This window comes from Sitophilus oryzae, unplaced genomic scaffold, assembly GCF_002938485.1.
Source record: "Sitophilus oryzae breed Bouriz unplaced genomic scaffold, Soryzae_2.0 scaffold_1443_pilon_pilon, whole genome shotgun sequence".
In the NCBI taxonomy this organism is placed as follows: domain Eukaryota; kingdom Metazoa; phylum Arthropoda; class Insecta; order Coleoptera; family Curculionidae; genus Sitophilus; species Sitophilus oryzae.
In genome coordinates, this window is record NW_022146108.1 from 3,846,225 (window position 1) to 3,868,265 (window position 22,041).

General features: G+C 33.2%; 1 protein-coding gene across 1 annotated transcript in view; it reads right to left on the reverse strand.

Annotated features, from left to right (window-relative positions):
* The window catches only part of LOC115877339 (discoidin domain-containing receptor 2-like), a 172,929-nt gene that overhangs the window by 52,724 nt on the left and 98,164 nt on the right, over positions 1 to 22,041 (reverse strand). The window contains exon 8 of the mRNA XM_030893486.1: positions 2,916 to 3,020. Within this exon, the coding sequence (XP_030749346.1) occupies positions 2,916 to 3,020 (105 nt within the window). The remainder of the gene's footprint in view (positions 1 to 2,915; positions 3,021 to 22,041) is intronic.

Consider the following 22,041-nt stretch of genomic DNA (forward strand, 5'->3'; position numbering starts at 1 on the left):
AACGTGGTATAGAACGTTTTTACTATAAGATAGAATTATTAATTTCATTATCCTAAAACCAATTAGGCGTCCTAGCCAAAACCACTTAATTTGCTAATGGCCCGCTGCATCTTAAAGTGGTTTGCCGACAGTGTAAGACAATAAGTGGGCACTTTATGGCAACGCCGCACCTTAAAATGTTAGTTGCTCCATAAAATAAACCTCGAACGCGAGATAAAAACTAATAATTTCACATTTTACCAGGAAGAAAACGGTTATAACTTTGGTATAAAACATGATAACTGTATATGTTCGTGCCTCATTATATATTATATTCTTAAATTTTATCGTTTAGGTTTTGAGTAAAATCGTACCTAGTTTTAAACGAAATAGCAAAAAAATTATAAGTTTTTGTTAAAAAAAATACTTGTGAATACATTTTTAATGTAAAATAATTAAGATTACGAGTACGCTAAAAATACAGAGAGATTCTCTAACTGAGAATAAATTTATAACATTCCATTTAAGAAATTAAATATAAAAAAAAAAATAAAAAACATAAATACGAAATAATTTTCAGACAGTTACCTATTTAGTTGAAATTCTTGTTTAAAACTTTTTAATCTCTTATAATTGATACTAATTTGTAACAGTGACCTACATATGTCATATTTAATAAATGACATATATGTGATAAGTTTGACAGAAAGTATTATTGTTAGCTATTTTAAAGATCACTGCCATGTTTGTTTTAATCATTAATTGTCTAAAATAAACAAAGAAAAAAATAAGAAAATGCGAATCACATGTTTATAAATTGCGAAAACTATGTTTTACAATTTTAGACTAAGAGTCCATGACTTATAGCTTAATCTATTGCAAATTACTTTTATCATTATAAATATTTAACGTTAATTTTATACCGGGTGAGTTTTAAATAAGTGTAGATAAAAAAAGATCATGTACATAAAAAAGATAAATGTACATAAAAAATATCATATTTTTAGGGGTGGTATTATTAAAGGTATATTAAATTGTATATGATTTTTTTGTGATTTTTTTGTTTGAAAATATATTTTTCAAAAAAAACTTATTTTTTAATTTTGAGTTAAAAATATATTGATAATACAGTAACATAGGTAGTAAATTAAATTTAGAACAACAAAAGCCCATGAAAAATGCAGTGGTTTTCAAAATTTAAAGAAAAAATAATTTTGCTTTTAAATTTTCAAGGTAAAATAACTCGGTTATTTTGGACTTATTTGAATAACGACAAAAAAAATATGCTTCATTTAGCAAACTCTACCAGCCCTAATAATATTTGCAATTATTTAAGTAACACCCTCTATTAAAAGAATTAATTTTTGATTGTAATTTTAAACATTACTCTGAAAGTATCCACAGTAAGCAAAATTACAAAAAAAAAATAAGAAAATGATCACCATGTACGTATAAATTATGAAAAGTTTGTTTTACGTTAATATCAATTTTTTAGCAATATGTAGTAGCTTTGAAATGTTTTGCTAATAAATGTTATTTTTTTCATTATATGTACTTGATTTACTTAAATGAAAAATACATATTTAGAAACGGCGATTTTTAACTAAGTTTCACATAACTAACATAAAAACGCGACTGGTAAACTAACTTTTTTTAAATGACTTATTGGGATAATTTTTTTTTAAATAATCTCCAAATCCTTCTAAATAAGGTTAACAATGAAAGCCAAAGACTGGGTTTAAACATTAATACTAGAAAAAACTAAATTTATGGCTGAACAACATTCAGCAGAAACAACAATCCGAACACCAGAATTTATTTAAATGGAGAGATCATCAAGCAGGTCATACAATTTGAATATTTGGGATGCATGGTTAACCAAACGTGGGATCCAGATCAGGAGATCAAATGCAGGATCGAGCAAGCAAGAACAACTTTTCTAAAACTTCGAAGGTTTTTCACAGATAGGAAGTTGAACTTCGGCCTTAGATACAGAATGGTGAAGTGCTATGAATGGTCTGTTTTGTTATATGGTGTGGAAGCATGGACACTGAAGGTAGCAACAATAAACAAAACTGATGTCTTCGAAATGTGGACCCTACGAAGAATGCCAAGACTGTCCTGGGTCGACCGTGTGAGGAATGAAAACATATTCAGAAGAGCTGGTCTAGAAGAACGTGAACTCTTCGAAATCATCAAGAAGAGGAAAATAGCCTGTTTGGGACACATACTATACGCTATCACTTTCAGCGTCTAATTCTCCAGGGTAAAATCGAGGGGGGCAAAAGGGGAATAGGCCGAAGGAAGCTATCCTGGCTGAGAAATATTCGTCATTGGACAGGCATACAGGACTTCCAAGCACTCCAAGTCGCTGCAATAAATAGAACCATCTGATGAGGAAGAAAAAGATGAACACCTTAAGAAGAAGAATTGGGATAAGTTTCACAGAAATCATCATCGATTGTTATTTTAAAAACACTGGGATGCTTTTATTCGAAGATAGAGTATCTACAGTAAGCAAAATTACAAAAAATTCTTATCACGTACTTATAAATTATGAAAAATATAATAAATTATTTTTTTCAGTATAATTATATTACTTCATTGGAAAATAAATTTTAGAAACAGCAATTCTTAATAAGTTTCTCATAACTTTATTATTAATATTTTACATAACAAAAATTAAAAAGAAGCAAATTATGTTTTTTATTTTGTGGATTTTGACATTTAATATGGACGTCATGGTTATACATATTAAAACTGACAGATTCTGTCTCTAACTAAAACGCTATTGCTTAACCTACTTTGATGTCAATTTTATTCAATATTATACTGTACTTAAAACTCTAATTTGTTAGATTTGTAATTTACCAAACTTTTTTCATAGAAATAAAAGAAAACTGTAAAAAAGGAAAAAAAAATTAAACTCTACTCACTCGTTTCAAAGGCCTGTAGTGTCCTTTCTCCATCTGGGGTGATAATGAGCTCATTCTCTTGCAGATCCAGCGCGTCCTCTTCAGTCACATTTAGCCAGACCGGCTCTGAAAGAGAAGTTAAAACAGATACAAAAAATGACAACACATGTGTAATAAGAGACGAATATGCTAAAAAGGAGTAGATAAAAGTAGATAAAACGGTTTTGGGAATATTGTATTATATTTAATTTGCTTTGACGCGATTGAGGGAACGGCATCACGTAAGAGTGCTCCATTATCATGTAATAGCTTTATACCTTTTTGATTAAAAGATGTCGGAGAGTTAGAGAATGCAGCATTATTTGCAAAGGGTTCTTATTCGCATAGGGACCGATCTCACTAACTGTAGTTTTGTAGCTGTAAAAAATGTCAAGTTGCCGCATTTATTTATTTATTTCCGTACATTGTCATTCGTTTTGACACTTTAGTTTTGTATTACGAGTTTTTTCTTTAAATAAATAGTGTTGTGATACTTTAAGCTTAAACATTTTATTAGCAGACCTTGCAGTCGAACATTGTTCTTTTTAGAACCTCTTTTAGTGCGAAGCCTACAAGATAGCTTAATAGCCGTAAAAATTATTGCAACATTATTAGAGTATTTTGAACGGGAAAGCGGCACTAATGGGCCTTTATATCCACTAAGTGCTATTAAGAAAGCGAGTTTTGTTGATGTAAATAATAACAGTTTATATATTTATAATAAATTTATTTTTGTTTCTAAAAATCTATTTTGATTAAAAGAGAATGTATAAAAGTGGGCAATGCTGTGCCGGTCAAGCTTAATCACGTGACTAAAAGTTAGTTTGGTATGAACTGTACCTAGCTTTTTAGATAACCATTTTTTATTAACTATATCTGCTACACCTTTAATAACTTTCAAACGAGTCGATTAAATGAAAAATCATATCAGACCATTTTTGAAGATCGTTCCATTTCCTACAAGAATATGTATTGATGTTTCTTCTTCGTAGTGTGCCGAATTCATTTAATGAATGTTGGCGACAATTCTGGCAAATTCGTCTCGATCTTGGGCGACTCTAAAGAGTGAATGGGCATCGAGACCAGTCCAGTCTCTGATGTTCTTAAGCCAAGAATACTTCTTTCTTCCGATGCCACGTTTTCCTTCAATCTTCCCCTCCATAATCAGTTTCAGGAATTGATATTTGGTGTTTCTAAATATGTGGCCCAAGTAAGCTGTTTTCCGTTTTTTAACTATTTGAAGCAACATTCTTTCCGTTCCCATACGTCGCAGAACTTCGTCATTTCTCACGCGATCAGTCCAAGGAATCCTGAGCAATCTTCGAAATATCCACATCTCAAAGGCCTCTAGTCGGTTCATAGTTTTTTTGCCTTGAGGGTCTAGGTCTCCACGCCATATAGTAGTACTGAGTATACGTAGCCTTTTACAAAACGGTAACGTAGGCGTAGACTCAGGCTTTGGTTACTCAACAGAGTTCTCATGTTCGTGAATATTGCTCGGGCTTGTTCGATCCTGCTTCGAATCTCCGTGTCTGGATCTAGGTCTTCGGTAATCCAGCTGCCGAGGTACTTAAACTTCGGGACCTGTTGAATCTGTTGGCCGTTCACCGAGATGTTTAGACGGTCGATCGGGGTTCTGCCAACCATCATAGTCTTCGTCTTATCGATGTTAATTTTTAAACCGAGTCGCTCGCCTTCCGCGGATACTCTATCGATAAGTCGCTGTAATGCTTCTTGGTTATCAGCAATGATGACTGTATCATCAGCGTAGCGAAGGTTATTAACCGCGTAGCCGTTGATCTTTATGCCGTCGTCTGTGTCCTTTAAGGCACTGTCAAAAATGGCCTCCGAATACAAATTAAAGAGGAGAGGCGACAAGACACAACCCTGTCTTACACCCTTCTCTATTGGAAAACTAGAGGTGGTTTCATTTCCTACCTTCACCGATGCTATCTGGTTTAAGTAAAGCTTTTTTATGAATGCCAGGTCGTTCCTGTCCACCATTTTCTCCTCTAGAAGTTTTATAAGTTCCGAGTGGTTGACACAGTCGAAGGCTTTCTGGTAATCTATGAAGCACACGCATACATTCTTTCGCTGGTCTCAACACTTCTGAAGAAGAACACTCAGACTGAACAATGCTTCCCTTGTGCCAAATCCCTGTCTAAACCCATTTGATGTTTACAACACTCTGAATTGTTAGAACGCTATAAATTAAAAAAAAAATCCCCGTGTTATTTAAATGGAAAATAGAAAATCACGATAAGACACCACTTAATATTAATATTAAACCAGATTTTTTTTTCATCCACGTGAACGGTATCTTTATGGTAACTAAAAAGAAAAAAATCTTGTTTTTTGTAGCACCCCATGGCCTTTCCACTCTGGGGGCAGTTTTTATAGTTTCTTATCCCGCTAGAGGAGTTTCTTATCCCGCGGTCGCACCAAGAATTGCCGCTACTTTACTTTCAAATAATCTCGCAATAGAACAAAGATCGTAATTAAACTTCCTGTTTCCTGTTCCTCCCCCATTTTAGTTTAACATTTTGTAAAAGAGGTAAACAAAGATAAATGTTACCTTTTGAGTTTGTTTCATAATATCTACTGCGATTTACTAAGGATGTTTGATTTACCACCGTTATGTTTTTCTTTCTATTTTTGTTCTGCGTCAAATAAAATTTACCATCACCATGCCGTCTAGGGAATGCAATCCCGCAAATGCGGGATCCCTCTGAGATTCCGCGGGATCAAAGTTGTGGGATTTACCGTGCGGGATCCGCGGGATTGACCCATTACTACTGGGTAACCGAATCGATCCCGATCCAGGGTCAAACCGTTTCGTTCCGGGCCGATGCGTTGACGGTCGGAACCCGGGGGATTCCCCTTACGGCTTGGCCATTAAAAATAAGTGAAAGAAACAGGTTACTTGTTAGATTTCTTTCTGGGGTATGTGCGTAAGTGAAGAAAAGCGTTTAACTAGTACCTGTGGACAATTTCGTCGAATAAACTGCCGGACATATGTAATTGTCGGGACAAGCAAAATTTTAGGGTAAATTTAAAGTTGAATAGGTATCTGTTATCGAACTAAAAAAGATTTGGGATGCGGTTTGGACCAGGTGTTAGATGCATCTATTGTGATTAAGATGCTGTATGGTTTTCGAAAATATATTTAGCGAATTCTCGTATACAGGGTCTTTTATAAGAGAAAATTTGGTTAAGAATCTTTTTTACCGCAAATTTACAATTTTTAAAAAATCGAAATTTTTACCAAGTACGACTAATCTGTATTGAAATTAGAAAAAACAATTTGATAGGTTTTTTAATTTTTTGTTTTAAGGAAAATACAACGTTTTTTTTAAATATGCATTAGGCATACGTATGGTCCTAAATAGTACAAAAAACTTTGTACATTCTGCATATGCCAAAAAATGATTGATATAGAGTGTATCTAAAAGCAGATAACCAACACAAGTTAAAAAAACTTCAACATCAGAATAATATTTTTATTTATAAAATAAGTAGATAAATTATAATAAAATTTAAGTTTATTTAATATTAAATATATTTTTTGAACACTCTGTATACATCGGTTCAAATTTCTGTACAGCTAGTTTAAGATACACGCTATATCAATACATTGTGGGCCTATGCAAAATGTACAACGCCTTTTGTACCATTTAGGACCAAATGTATGACTATTGTTTACAGTCCCGCAATTTTGCGGATCCCCGGGATTGACTGCTTTAATCCCGCGGGTTTGCGGGATTGAGATTTTGGTGCGGGATTGCATTCCCTAATGCCGTCACTTTGTGGTATTTCGAAGTGCTTAAAGAATGGACCGAAAGATCATTGCTTTCCGAATCCAAAAAATAGTTTGCCCGAATAGTTTATATAGCTTTTAGAAGCAAGTGAGGGGTTGCTGGATCAGACTTACTCTACGATGGAAACATTTATATCAGATTCAGGTCCTCAGAGTTCCATTTTGAGGCCTCTGTTATTTTTAATATATCTGCAGCTGATTTACCACTCTAACATAGTTATGTATGCTGATGATACGAATATTTCACATTTTTGATTCGTTTGATTTGAATTCAACTTGGCAAAAGGTAAATAAAGCTTTAGGCCTAATATTAAAATATCCAAAATTTTATTTACTAGACATCAATCCGGATAAAACTAAAACTTCTATTTTTTACATGCAGTATTACATATTTTTTTAAGATTTCGAAACGAACATTATATTTTAATGTATATTTAAGTCAAATCGTTATTAAATAAATGTTTTTTAATGTAAATATTGTGTTGTTTTACTAATTATTCTCAATAGAAATTAATTTAAGCTACTAGCTCTAGTTAATTCTTAGTTTTGTCTTTTATTATGTAAAGACACAACTTAGGTTTAACTAGAACTTGTAACTTAATCGTTGAATTCTGATTATAAAAGTAGAAAGAACAGTAGTTAAATAAAGGCGGTTACCGACATTGGCATTGAAAAAACTGTTCCTTGTCTTAGGCTGTATTCCGCTGCAAAACCAGGCGAACCAGACCGGTAAACTACGGTAAAGAGCGGTTCCTGAAAAACATCGGTTTGATACGGAACGGTTTGGTAAAATACTGGAAACGTCAAATGTTGACGTTTTCTAAATTTCAACACCTCTATTATAAAATTTATCTTTTATGCATTTTTAATGTACCTATTCTCCGCTTTTACGTTTGCTTCTTCTTTTCAATGGAGTTTAATATTGAAAAGTACTTTATTAATTAACTGTTAAGCTCGTTAGACAGGTCAAGTGAATATTTGCAGATCCAATATTAAAATAGATCAATAATAAATAAACAAATCTAATCAATATTTATATTTTTATAGCTTACAAAACATTCACGATTACTGGTTGTCTTGTTGTCCATGTTTTCTTTAAAGGTTCCTGACCAGGGGCGGGAAAGTAAAATAGCAAAAGCGGTTCCACCGTTTCCATGGAAATTTCAAATAAAATAGTTCCAGCCTCAGGCGCTAGGTGGTAGTGCAATTAATTTTTAGGTTAAGAAGTTGCTACTAGTTATTGTCAGATGTCGTTAAATCAGATTTTTTTTGTAGTTTCCATAGTTTCCAACGGCCATTGTCATACTATTGTCAAATTCTCAAAAATATTGTCGTTGTCATAGCGCCAATCATAATATTATCAAATGATTATCAAAACGTTTTTCAAACTATAATTTGTTATATGTGTTTTAATTAGACAATTCCTTTTGTTTGTGGCCCTAAAAATATAATGTAAGTCTTTTATTTTTGCCATCATTTAAGTACCTATTTATATTTACTCCATTTACAAAACTTTGGGCGTATTACGTAGGTCTTGTTTTATTATAATAAACCATGTTTAAATATTTGACTTATAAGTAAAAACTTTGAATAATAAATAATATTTACACATATTTGGCTTTAATTTTATTTAATAATTGTATAAATTATACTGTTAAATCTTATTTTTTACACAACACAATGATACTTGTCATTAGTATTGTTGAATTTGTGTAAAAAATAAAATTTAATAATCAAATTTAACTATTTTAGAGTAAAATTCAATAAATACGCTCATTTAAAAAGCCCGCGCTTCGATCCATTTAAGACAAGCCCTACTCAATAGATGGCGCCACTTCTGTAGGACCATTTTTCAGTATGGCAGAGTCCATTCTTTTTCTAGCTAGGTATATTCTTTGTTCCTGACCTAAGAAACAATGGCTGCATGATAAGTTGAAATGGTCCTAAAAAGTCATTCTATTTAGTTAATGAAATTTATTTACCTTTACTGCTTACCTCCATTGCTTTTGGATGTAAATACAAAATATTATTACAAAATTTAGAAACTAAATGAGAATTTCACTCGAACTTCCAATATTTGCTTGATTTCTGTCACATAAATGACATTGATTGACAAACAAAACCAGAAAAACCAGCCTTCTCGCGCTGCGCGCTGGTTAGTTTGGTGACAGTTATAACCGAATTTTTCAGGAACCGTGTTCCGTAATAAGAAAACTTTCAGGAAACCTATAGAAACGAAACATAAAACCATAACCAAGGTAAGCAACGGAATACACCAGACCTTTCCTAGAGGCCGCTAAAATACGGTCCCCAAAATAACATGGGAGTGGGGAATCTAAAAGTTGTATATGGTGCACCCTATTCAGCTAACTCTACAACCTCGTTGGACTCTTGGCGGCGGCTAACCGTTGTGGCTCCCAACGCGCGGTCTCTTTATGGAGGCCGTTTTAAACGCTAACAGCCTTGTTTTTCCTTTATTAAAAGAAAGTTTGCGATGTATGCAAAGTACACGAGCAGCCGAAAGTTGCAGCCGCGGAGTTGGACGGGACGCAAACGTAAAATGGCGGCGGAATTTGTCGGCGCGCCCGAACGGAACTACGTATCGCTTTTAATTGTGTTATTATAGCGTATGTACTGTGGCACTGTACTAGTTATTAGTTTGGGCTAAAATTAAAATTAGTGCAGGGGCTGTAGCTGAGGTCCAATTTATTCAAATTAGATTGTAACTGTGGCCAACTAGGAACAGCTTTAACTTATATTTTGTTTTATTTCCTTTTTTTACTGCATGAAATACTTGGTTCGTTAATTTGAATAAAAAGATTAAAGAAAGAGTAGGTATAATACTATCTCTAATCGTGAACTCTCATTTTTGACAGTTCTGTTTGACGTTTCAATTGGCTCATTTATATTTGTTTTGAAATTTTGCGGATCCCTTGTTCTTTTCTGATCTTATATGGTGGTATTTATTTATTCTACAATTGGTTTTATTTAGAGGTAGTAAATCTAGAAGGATATTGTGGTCAGAACTTAAATTAACAGTGATAATATTGCGGAAAACTACTGTAAAATAGTTATAGTTCATATCAAATGAAATTTTAGTCACGTGATGCTTACTTTTAGATATTTTCTTTTAATTAAAATATTTCAGGAAACAAAAGTAAATTAATTATCTATACTAATATATAAAATCCTTAAGTGACTGACTCACTGATTAATCACGATCCTGCTCAAACCACTCAACGTCATACAACGTCATACAGGTTGATTCTAGCGTGTAGAGGTTCAATAAGAAGGGATGTTTCAAAATTCCAGTTCCAAGGGGTTGAAACCACCCCTCAAATATTACAATATTGTAACGTTTAGTTTAGTTCGTTACATGTCTTTTTTATATATGATATATATGATGTCTGGCGTATCGTCATCGGATTCCGTATCGTTCAAGCCTGATAATTTGTTTGGCACGCTTGGTGTAGTTTTTACGTTCCCTAGTCGCCAACCCTGTTATCGTTTAACACAACCCTGTTATCGCTCTGAGGAGGCGCTGTCAACATCGCTTCTGTCCACTCTCTCCGTGATTAACCTCACTTTGTTTTGCAGCTCTGTTGTATCCCGGCTTTTAGGAATGGTGATTATTTGAATCTTGCTGTATAATTTGAATCAGCTGTTATTTCGAACCAACAGGTAAAGATGATATATTATCCTTTTAGATTCGATATTATTACTGCATATTTTTAGGGTAGAGTTTTGGATGTCCCAACTTAACTTGTATTTGTATTTTGCTGGCACGTTGGCGTCCCTTTTCTTTTGTCCTCCAGAATGTTACATGGAAGAAAGGACAGTTTCTTTGTTTATTATTGAGCCGTCGGAAGTAATTCGAGGTAGGTTTATTTTGTTTATTAGACCTTGTTTGGTTTTAAACAAGTGTTTTATATTTTTAGGGTCCAAAGTACGGACTATTTACAAGGTACGGGCATTATCCTATGTCCTAGTAGTATCCAAGGTAAGGGTAGTGTGCCCCTGTACCGTTGTCTTATGGACGGACTGTCTCCAAGCTTATGGCCCAGTTTACGGACATTATCCAAGGTCCTAGTAGTGTTCCAAGGTACGGGTAGTGTCCCCATATTGCCACAGTATGGATACAGCGTAAGCCCCATGCTGCTTAGCTCCCATTACTCAGTCTAGTCAGTAGTTACGGCTGTATTGATTCATGGTGTCCTCATTCTGGCCCCTTTTGTTGTATTGGCCAACAGGATAGCCGAGAGACAGTGCAGAGATATGAGCCCACCTCACGCTGCTACTCTTCGAAACAGGATTGCCTCAAGAATAAGTGTAGATTTAGATTCTGATTTTCAGTCGATTTTCAGTCTTAACGTAGATTTTAAACGATATCGTACAGACTATATTTAGTGGTTAGATTATTAAGAACATTTATGTCGATTTAGTAGTTACAATATGATTTAGATTTTAGGTCACATTACATTACGCCTTGTAATAGTATTACTTTTTTATAGATATTATTGCACTAACATCATATAAAATATATCAAATTAATTAAAGTAATGCTACATTTCATATATTCTCTTAAACTTTACATGTCTTGTATTTTATCATAGTTGTTTTCATAGATATTTAGTACAATTCTTAACATCACTTTCGTTGACATATAACCTATACTATAATAATTATACCTAACTATAATAATTATTAAAATTGTACAATGCTATTTACCATCACAGTCCATCATGAATAAATATAGTCATTAGTTTTAAGTAATAAAGAACTGTGTTTTCTTTCTCTGTACATGCCTGGCGCCCAATATCTATATTTTTTTGTTTATTGTTATTGATTAGTTTTCTCTCTAGTGAAATACCTTATCCACGACTGCTCTCCGATGAAAAGCTGCCGTTCGCAGAGGTAGTTGTTTAAAAAAACGCTACAATATTTTTTATTTAAAAAACGGTTAAGTTTCCGAAAAAACGCTTAAACACGTATATTTTATTTTGTCTTTTTACATATTTTAAGATTTTTTAAAAATGTATACAGGGTGTTTCAAAAAATCTGGTCATTGATAAATCACGATCCTGCTTAAAGGTCTTGACGTAAAAAGCTGATTTTTGGAAAACGGATTGACTTTAGGGTGTAGAGGTTCGATAAAAAGGGATTTTTTGAAACTCGAATTCTAAGGGGGTGAAACCACCCCTCAAATATTAGAATATTTTTTATTTAAAAACCGGTGAGTTTTTCGGAAAAACTCTTAAACACGTATATTTTATTTTGTTGTTTTACATATTTTAAGGTTTTTTAAAAATTTATACAGGGTGTTTCATAAAATATGACCATTGAGTAATCACGATTCTGCTGAAACTGCTTGACGTTTAAAGTTGATTTTTGGCAAACGGATTGACTGTGGGGTGTAGAGGTTCGATAAGGAGGGGTTTCTCGAATCTCAAATTCCAAGAGGGTGAAAACGCCTAAAAAAATATTACAATATTTGTTATTTCAAAAACGGTTAGTCTTTCGGGAAAACGCTTGGACACGCGTAATTTATTTTGTTTTTTTACATATTTTGAAATTTTTTTAAAAATCATACAGGGTGTTCCAAAAAGTGGTGTAATTGATTAACTACGATTCTGCTTAAAACTGCTTGACGTAAAAAAGCTTATTTTTGGTAAACGGATTTTTCGAAAGTCAAATTCCAACGAAATGAAACTACCCCTCAAATATTACCAAGTTATATAATAATATCGCCATAATGTTTTTTCTCATGCTGATATAAATGTGAGAAAATTTTATCCAGTTTGTATGTTAATGGAAATTCTTGCTTTGCTTTATCATCACCATTACAAATGATTAATTCGACGCGAACGAAGACGCGGGTACATGCTAGTGTCAATAATAAAAAAGTTTTTCCTCTTGTAAAGACAATCCGGGGACATACTGTATATAGTTCAATAGTAGATTAAAAATATAAATGACACTTTTTTTATTTAAATTGTCCGTAAGAAAACAAACCCTTATTCGTTTATGAGTTCTCCTCCATTTCAAATCAGCTAATGTTAGCTAAAAAAAACATTTGATTTTAAAATTCCTGTATTAATCGACAAGAAACGATTAATGCAACCAAAATTGCGGCACTGCTCCGAATTGGCAACTCCGCACCATCACCCGGAACCGGCAACACACTCGCTCCGGACGAGCGTGCCCTATCGCGGTCCCGGATCCCGGAACTGCACCGCCGGGGCCTTTATTGCGCCCCGCTTTACATACTGGCGCCTCTTCCCCAAACACGTCAAAGCAAATTAAACGCAATATTCCCCGCCGCTTTTAGCGTCTGTTGGTTTAGCCACGTTGCAGTATTGTTAGGGCTCGTTATTTTGTCTTTTCTTACATATCTAGTTTTAGGGAGATTAAGAGTAGATTAAGGTAAAAATCGATACATGAGGAGTTGATACAATAGAAAAAACAATAGAATCTATAAAAGATAGACCCACCATACACATTACTTCAAACAGTGTGTGCACTATGTGCGCATATTTGAAGTGGAACTTCTTACCAACAACTATTACATTGAAGAATTTGAAGTACATATTATTTAAAAAAGTGACTTATAAAGCTGTTTTAGTATAAATATTATTTTCAATTTATTTCTGTATAATCTGTACTAGTGATGGGCAAAACTGTTATTTTTAGATAACAGTTGAAACTGTTATAGTTATTTATAAAAAACAGCTTAAAATAACAGCTTAAAAATAACAGGTTTCTTTATTTTATTGCTAAATATCTGAAAGAGTATGAGGTGGTCACCGCCAGGCGTATTAACGCAGTTGCAAGGTGCAACAATGACGTGCTCGGTGGTAGTATTTCCAGGGTGTCAAAACATTTCTAAATATCGATTGTTATCTAAAATACCTCTCTAAAAACGGTGGTTGTTTACAAATAAGCGCTGTTTACAAATTGCCATATAAAAAGGCTAAAATTCCGCCACTCGTCTATACCTATACATTCCGATCTACCTACGCCCTGCCCCTCGATCCGCCTGAATTGCATAGTACAGGGTGCATCTCACTCGACGGGCGAGAAGCTCTTAGTTATGATTTTACCATTTGCGGTCAAAAATAAGCAATATAAGAAAATGTGTAGTATATTCTTCATAAGTAAATCAACTATACACTAGAGCTCGAATTAATTTTACACTTAAACTAGCGTGTACCCGCGGCTTCGTTCGCGTCGAATTAATAATTTGTAATGGTGATGATAAAGCAAAGCAAGAATTTCCATTAACATACAAACTGGATAAAATTTTCTCACATTTACCAAAAATAAGCTTTAAACGTCGAGTAGTTTAAGCAGAATCGTGGTTAATCAATTATTCAACTTTTTGGAACACCCTGTATGATTTAAAAAAAAAAATCAAAATATGTAAAAAAACTAAATAAATTATGCGTGTCCAAGCGTTTTCCCGAAAGAGTAACCGTTTTTTAAATAACAAATATTTTAATATTTGAAGGGCGTTTTCACCCTCTTGGAATTTGAGATTCGAGAAACCCCTCCTGATCGAACCTCAACCCCACATTCAATCCGTTTACCAAAAATCAGCTTTAAACGTCAAGCAGTTTAAGCAAAATCGTGATTAATGGTCATATTTTATGAAACACCCTGTATATATTTTTAAAAAATCTTAAAATATGTAAAACAACAAAATAAAATATACGTGTTTAAGAGTTTTCCGAAAAACTCACCGGTTTTTAAATAAAAAATATTCTAATATTTGAGGGTGGTTTCACCCCCTTAGAATTCGAGTTTCGATCCGTTTTCCAAAAATCAGCTTTTTACGTCAAGGGCTTTAAGCAGGATCGTGATTAATCAATGACCAAATTTTTCAAAACACCCTGTATACATTTTTAAAAAATCTTAAAATATTATTCTGAAAATTTTTCAGAATAAATAAATACCTAAATATTGAAACTTAATAAGTAAGTACTGAAACATACAGCGCCATAATATCTCGACCTCCGTCCGTTATGCTCGTAACAGGTTGAAAAACAATGTATCTAAAACAACTGATGCGTTATTCTCCAACCTGTTTCGAACCTCCATCGACAATCGACCGATGCAGCAGCGTTACTTTCCCACTCCGATTATCTCGACCACCGCTTTGTTATGCTCGTAACAGGTTAAAAAACAACATATCTAAAATGACTGCTTCTCCAACCCGTTGCGAGTCTCCATCGACAATCGACCGATGCAGCAGCGTTCCTTTCCCACTCCTGTTATCTCGACCGCCAGGCGTTATGCCCGCAACTGTTTCAAAATAGCTGCTTCTTTTATATCCTATTATTTTTAAGCTGTTGCAAGCCCCATATGACCATCGACCGATGCAGCTACGTTCGCCGCGCCGCGCCGTAGCGCATTCCCCACTCCGTTGTCCGTTGTATCTCGCCGCCTGTATCGATGGTTGTCGAAATAACATGTTTTCCATCCATAATCCATACTAGTTGTTTTTTGGAATTGCTTCGAGCAGCATCGAATTTCGTGGCGGTGCAGAGCGCCCACTTCGTTTCACGAACGGTCGATCTCTGCGTATCTTTATTTTATATCTGTTATTTTTTAAAAGTAGTAACGGTTGCGTTATGTTATTTCTAAATAATTGTTATAAAGTAACAGATAGTTAAATAACAATCCATCACTAATCTGTACATTTTCTGTTTTCTTAATAGCCTGCAAATTTTGTCGAATACCACCCAAAATACACACTTTTATGCAAATACCTAATAATGTTAACGCTTAAATTTATTTACGAAGAGAAAAAAATTTGAACCTAACCAACAATTCACCGTATTTATAGTGGTTTACAGTAATTTTGTTAAATTATGCGAATATTTTACGATTATATTACTATGCGATGATTATTGGTTTGAAATAAATATGACATTGTCCTCCAATGAAAATGCGAGATAGATACTTTACCTAGACCGAAAATTTACTTCCTAGCAGACTACTAGAAGTTATTGGTACACAGGTACAGTTTCAAGTTTAATATATAGTATTATCCTTTTATTGTTTTACAAAGGGATAGATCAACCCCGAATATATAGGAAGCTATGGCAACACTGCCGTTAGCACTCTTTCTGACGCTAGCTCGTATGTCACGGCCTTGGATTTTTATTCCTAAAGCGAGTAAGAAGTTTCATTTCAAAAAGAGTTTTGGATTTTTCGACACTAGAAGAAAATCTACAAAATAAAATAGATATTTTTTGTAAACACCGCTGCTTTGGTCCATTGGAGACCAAAGACCTACCAATGAAGACCTTTTACTAATAAAACATATTTGTCTAGCGGAAAAATGCGTAACGAAAAAATGCTTAACGCTTCCGGAGGTATATCTCCTCCCCTCGTCGGAAGCAAAAAAAAAACAGAAAAAACAAAGAAAACTCTATTAAAAATATTTAAATACAACTATTCAAGACCACTTTAGTTTTTTTCAACAGATACGTCTATAAAAACCGCTGACGTTCTGATAAAATGACATTATATCAAGCCAAACTTCAAAGTTAACATTACACAAGTATACACGGTTTTGGACCAGAGCAACTAAAAGCAATTTCTAAGATAATTTTTGGAGCTGAATCCAAATCAGCAGTCCATTTTTTAAGCTTGGTTCTAGTTTTCGAAATATTCAATAAAGTCATTCTTTTGCTACTTTTTAACCGTTAACGGTCATTTATTGAATTAAACAATATAAATCAGAAATGAACAGATCTTGAACTGAGTCTTTTATACTGCTTGGGATTTGTTTCACGAATTAGGGCTCAACAGTAATCGCTCATCATGCCTTCGTCCCAAAATCCTTGGTATCGCCTTTCGATTTTCGCTATATCTTGGTGTAGCCGCTCTCCTTGCTCGTCGCTCGTGTCGCCCAAGTTTTGTGGAAAAAAATCAAGATGTGAATGCAGAAAATGTATCTTGAGAGACATTCGAGCTCCAATTTTGTGGTAATTTTGCAACAAATTGTCGATTACTTGCTTGTAATTCGGTGATTTATGATTACCAAGAAAGTTGTGAACAACACTTTGAAACGATGCCCATGCGGCTGCCTCATCAAGCGTTAAACATGTTGTAAACGTTGCGTCAGCCATTAGTTTTTGAATATCAGGTCTGACAAATATTCCTTCTTTGATTTTTGCGTATGACAGTTTTGGAAACAACTTGGTTAAGTACTGGAAAGTCGGTCCTTCGCGATTGAGCGCTTTGACAAAGTTCTTAATAAGGCCAAGTTTAATGTGAAGAGGTGGCAGTAAAACGTCCTGTGGGTTTACAAGTGGTATCAACGTCGTCAACTGACCGTGCGTCAACTACCCAGGCCGTTATAAGAGCGCAGTGCTACTGCCATGCGCGAACTCGAAAACTAGAGCCAATCTTGACGGATTGAAGATCTGAGTTCAGGGCATCAAATAACGTTAAGAATCGTTCTCATCTGCTCGGGTCCAAAAGTTGACCGATAACCAAAGTAAAACCAAATGACTTTGTTTTTAATTTTTACTTATGTTAGTTTTAGTTTATTAAAATCAAAGAAGCGATAACCATACATGACTAACCTCAACAGATGTAATACTAATTAAATTAGAAAACCTTCAGATTAAATATCACATTATGATAGAAACCGATTTTTTTCAAAATCTGTAGAAATATCTTTATTTTTATAATACCCTTCCAAGCAAATCCTCAAACAATTCTACTGTTCGAATAAAACACGCAGTGTTTTAGACAAACACATCCGGAACTGCCTTAACGTAATTAAGTTAACAAATAATCTTGAAGCCTCATTTAAATAGTGCAGCGCGAGCTACATTTGTCAAGATGTCCAACTCAGCGCGGCGCCAAGAGAGTTGGTCGCTCTCACACAAACACACGTGCACACTCCACAACATAGAGATGGGATGTTTTTTTTTAAACAATCTGTTATTGTATAACTGATATTTGTTCTGTTCGTTTATAATTCCTGAATCTGATGGAACCGTTTTCAAAACTTCTGTCCGCAGTTTTTGGATGTTTTTGTAAGTAGAAGCGGTAAATTCACTACATTGAAAAAAATATATAAGTAATTTAAAAAAAAATATTGATACATTATAGTATTTTTAGTAACAAACTTGCAAGATATTTTTGCATAGTTTCATATACTAACGATATGTATAATTAGCAATACAGCGATGTTACAAAAGAGTTAAGTTAGAGTAAAATTAAAGAATATATGATAAAACTACTATAATCTGACGCAAAAAATAACCCTCAATATTGTTATTAAATAGCAAAAACGTCACAAAAGTATTAATTTTTGCGACGTGATTGACAATATAAAAAAAGTCATTTTAACGCCTAGGCATAAAAGTAAAGCATTTTTACGCCTATGCATAAAAGTAAAAAAATGTATTATTAAACCACCAAACATCCCCCTTTAGAATTTTGACTTATATGTCATGAGATGAAAGTAAAAAAAGCGCCTCCTTTAGTTTATTTGCGCACTAAATTCATGAAATAACGATGCCTATATTTAATTTAACATTTTTTTGAATATTACAGAAACATTTTTTTAATTGTAACGAAATAGGTATATTAAAAATTACAATCAAGAAATTGTAATTTATACAGGGTGATCTGAACTGTATTCCGGAAACTTCGGCAGCATATTCTGCAGATAAAAATAAGTAAAAATGTTCGTATAGATGTATGTCCAAAAATGCTTAGTTTCGGAGGTACAGGGTGTAGAAGTTTCATTTTTATTTCGATTTTTTCCAAATAATTTCTGCAGTAACGACAATATTTGGATTAAAATTGGTGTTTGGGAGTTTTTTGACATGAGAAATTTGATTTTGATATCAATATGACTCCTATTAGTAGAGGGCGCCACCTATATATTTTTTAACTGGTTTGAAGAGTAATAACTTTTCGTCCGTACCTGTATAAAACTACTGAGTAAAAAAATATACATTTACGACGCTTTTTACGTAAAAAAGATCTCTTAATAAAAATCGCTACGAGTAATGGTTTTTGAGATATTTGGAATCGAAATTATCAATACCTGTCATCACTGACATAAATTAAACTTGTTGACCAAATAGTTAAATAAAAACACTAAATCACCACAATACACCAAAACACTTTTACTTTTACACTGGACGCACGTTTCGCTAACCATGTTAGCATCATCAGCAGATGATTATAAACTGGTTCCAAAGGTTCCAACCCTCAACTGTAATCTTCGATGGCTTCACGGTCAACGGAACTGAATCTTTATCGTAAGTTTAGTACTAAGATTAGGTTATTAGGAGCAGATATTTGGTTTCTTAAATCATGCAAAGCCAATTCAGTTTATCCTAGTTTTATTAAAGTTGATATTCCGAAAAGTAACGTTAGTGATAAGGTAGAGAAAATTGCAAAACAAAAATGGCTTGATTTAGAAATCAAATTTCTGTATAGTAAACGAAGTATGCTTGAAATTGAAGCCTATGGACTTTACAAAAAATTTTTAGTTTATAATCATCTGCTGATGATGCTAACATGGTTAGCGAAACGTGCGTCCAGTGTAAAAGTAAAAGTGTTTTGGTGTATTGTGGTGATTTAGTGTTTTTATTTTGCTGTGTAACACCAAAGGTTCCAACCCTCAACTGTAATGACCAAATAGTTATTAGACTGAGATCATAAATTTAAAATGTTTTTGTACCAAAAGTTCAACAAAAACTGTTTTATCATCATTTTTTTGCAGAAAAAATATGATTAATTAAAAAAAAAAAAATTCCCAAATTTATTATTTCAGTGAAATAAATATCTACTCAACGTGTATATTTTTCGTCAATAATAACATGTATTTCCATTCTAAATATCTTGAGAACGGTAGCGATTTTTACAAAGAGATATTTCTTACATAAAAAATCACAGAGATGTATATTTTTTCCCTCGGTAGTTTTATACAGGTACAGACAAAAAGTTATTACGCTTCAAAACAGTTAAAGCACATGTAGGTGCCGCCCTCTACCAGTAGGAGTCATATTGACGTCAAAATCAAATTTCTCATATCAAAAAACTCCCAGACACCATTTTTTATCTAAATATTGACGTTACTTCAGAAATTATTTGGAAAAAATCGAAATAGAAATGAAATTTCTACACCCTGTATCTCGGAAACTAAGCATTTTAGGACCTACATTTATACGAACTTTCTTACCTATTTATATCGGCAGAATATGCTGCCGAAGTTTCCGGAATACAATTCGGACCACTCTGTATATAACATATATTTATTTAATTTTAATATAAGTACCTATTTTGTCACAATAAAAAAAAATGTTTATATCAATACCCGAACGAAGGTTTATAAAAATAAAACAATTATTATTGATGTTATTATAAATTATGTATTTTATATACCTATAAAGCGAAAAAAAGGTACAAAACAGTTCGAATCTTTCCGGGGATCTGGAAAACGAAAAAACTGTCGTTTTTGTTGTCGCAGTTAGGAACGCTACACTTCTTCACAGGTTTGTGTTCTCGGTCAAAAAAAGCAGCAATTAAAGCAATTAAATATAAACAATAATTTAAATAAAATGTACTTGGTAAAATAAGTATGTACAAATACACCAGTAATTAATGAGGAAATTGCCAAAATCACACACAGAATATTCACAAAACACAACGAAATAAAAATATTGACATATTTAAAAGACAAATGAATATTTTTGTTAACTTTTTAATAACATTTTAATGACTAGCAGCGCCTCTAGTGTTTGTTTGTACAGTATAGCTTTTACTTCCAGTCATTTCTATTACAGAAAATGTTCTAAAGGGGGGATGTTTTGTGTGTTAAACTCAAAGGTTAAACCATAGATAAAAGAAAATAATCTCCTATTAAGATAGATATGAAACTTAATAGTAAAATTTTGGGTCAAAGCGCCCCTCCGTGTTCTTAGTAGAGACTACGTTTAACCCAGCGCCTTCGCCTTTTCTGCTGTAAATGTTTTTTTATGTTTATATTTGAATTCAAAGGATTTATTTTTAAAGTTACACTGATATATTAGTATATCAGAGTAACTTTAATAAAACATAAGAATATATATATTTTACAATTTATTTTTTATTTATTTTACAGAGTTTCATGTAAATGATCGTAAGTCGACTGGCTGTCTAATGAATAGACCGAGATTTATAGATTTTAAAGCGAACGAAAAAAAAATCAAACAACGAATACATACCATATATTTTCTTTTATCTAAGATACATACCTTATCGTCTTTTGGAAACACGTACATTTTTGCAGTTTTGTTAGTTTCTTTGCAAGATGCAACACAAAAAGAAAACACCATTTTTACAGTTAATAAATAATAAAACTATTTCTGACTATGATATTTAAAGTTTAGATAGATAGAAAATTAAAAAACAAACGAGTATTTGCAAAGGCAGGCCCAAACAAGGGGCCCAAATTCAATAAAAATCAAAATTTTTCCTGCGAAAATCAGGCTTTTTTCACTGAAAAGGTATTTTTTGATTTATCAGCAGTCATTGTCAAGTTGACAATATACAGGGTGTTTTCGAATTAGTCTAAAAAAATTATGGTGTTATTCCTCATGTGTTCTTAAAACAATTTTTATATAACCATTGGGTCTAACGTACTTCCTTTCTGTTCTACAGGGTGTTAAAAATTAAAAAAAAATCGATTTTTTTGCTTAACATAAATGGTACACCACTGCTTTTTTAAAGAGAATATATTTTGTTCTTCACTGGCCATCCTTTTTCAACAAAATTAATCTTTTGAGTTTTTCTTGTTCATCAAACGGTTGTCGAGAAAAAAATAAATATACTTATTAAGAGCCCGCTTTAATTCGTTTTCTAACGATTTTTTATTTTTTAGATTAATTAGGAAACACCCTGTATATGCATATCACAGGCAACCAAATAAACTAGTAACCTCTAAAAATTATTTTTCCTACCACTAGCGACATACTGTGTTCTTAGTGTGTACTAAATTATTTTATCAAAATTTCACCATATAAGTTTCCAGGCAATGGGTTAAACTGATATAAAGTGTCAAATTCAACGAGCCCCGTAACCATAGTTTCTCGATATATAATTACATACAAGGTTAAATCTTTTTATATTATTTGGAACGTTTGAAATTGTTTAAAAATGATTTGTGGCGTTTGAAAAAAAATAGCATGTTCTATTCGGAGTAAAAATGACTTTTTGTGCCTCGACTGTAAGTCAAACGTATAGCCTCGCCACAAAAAGTGTCATTTTACTCCT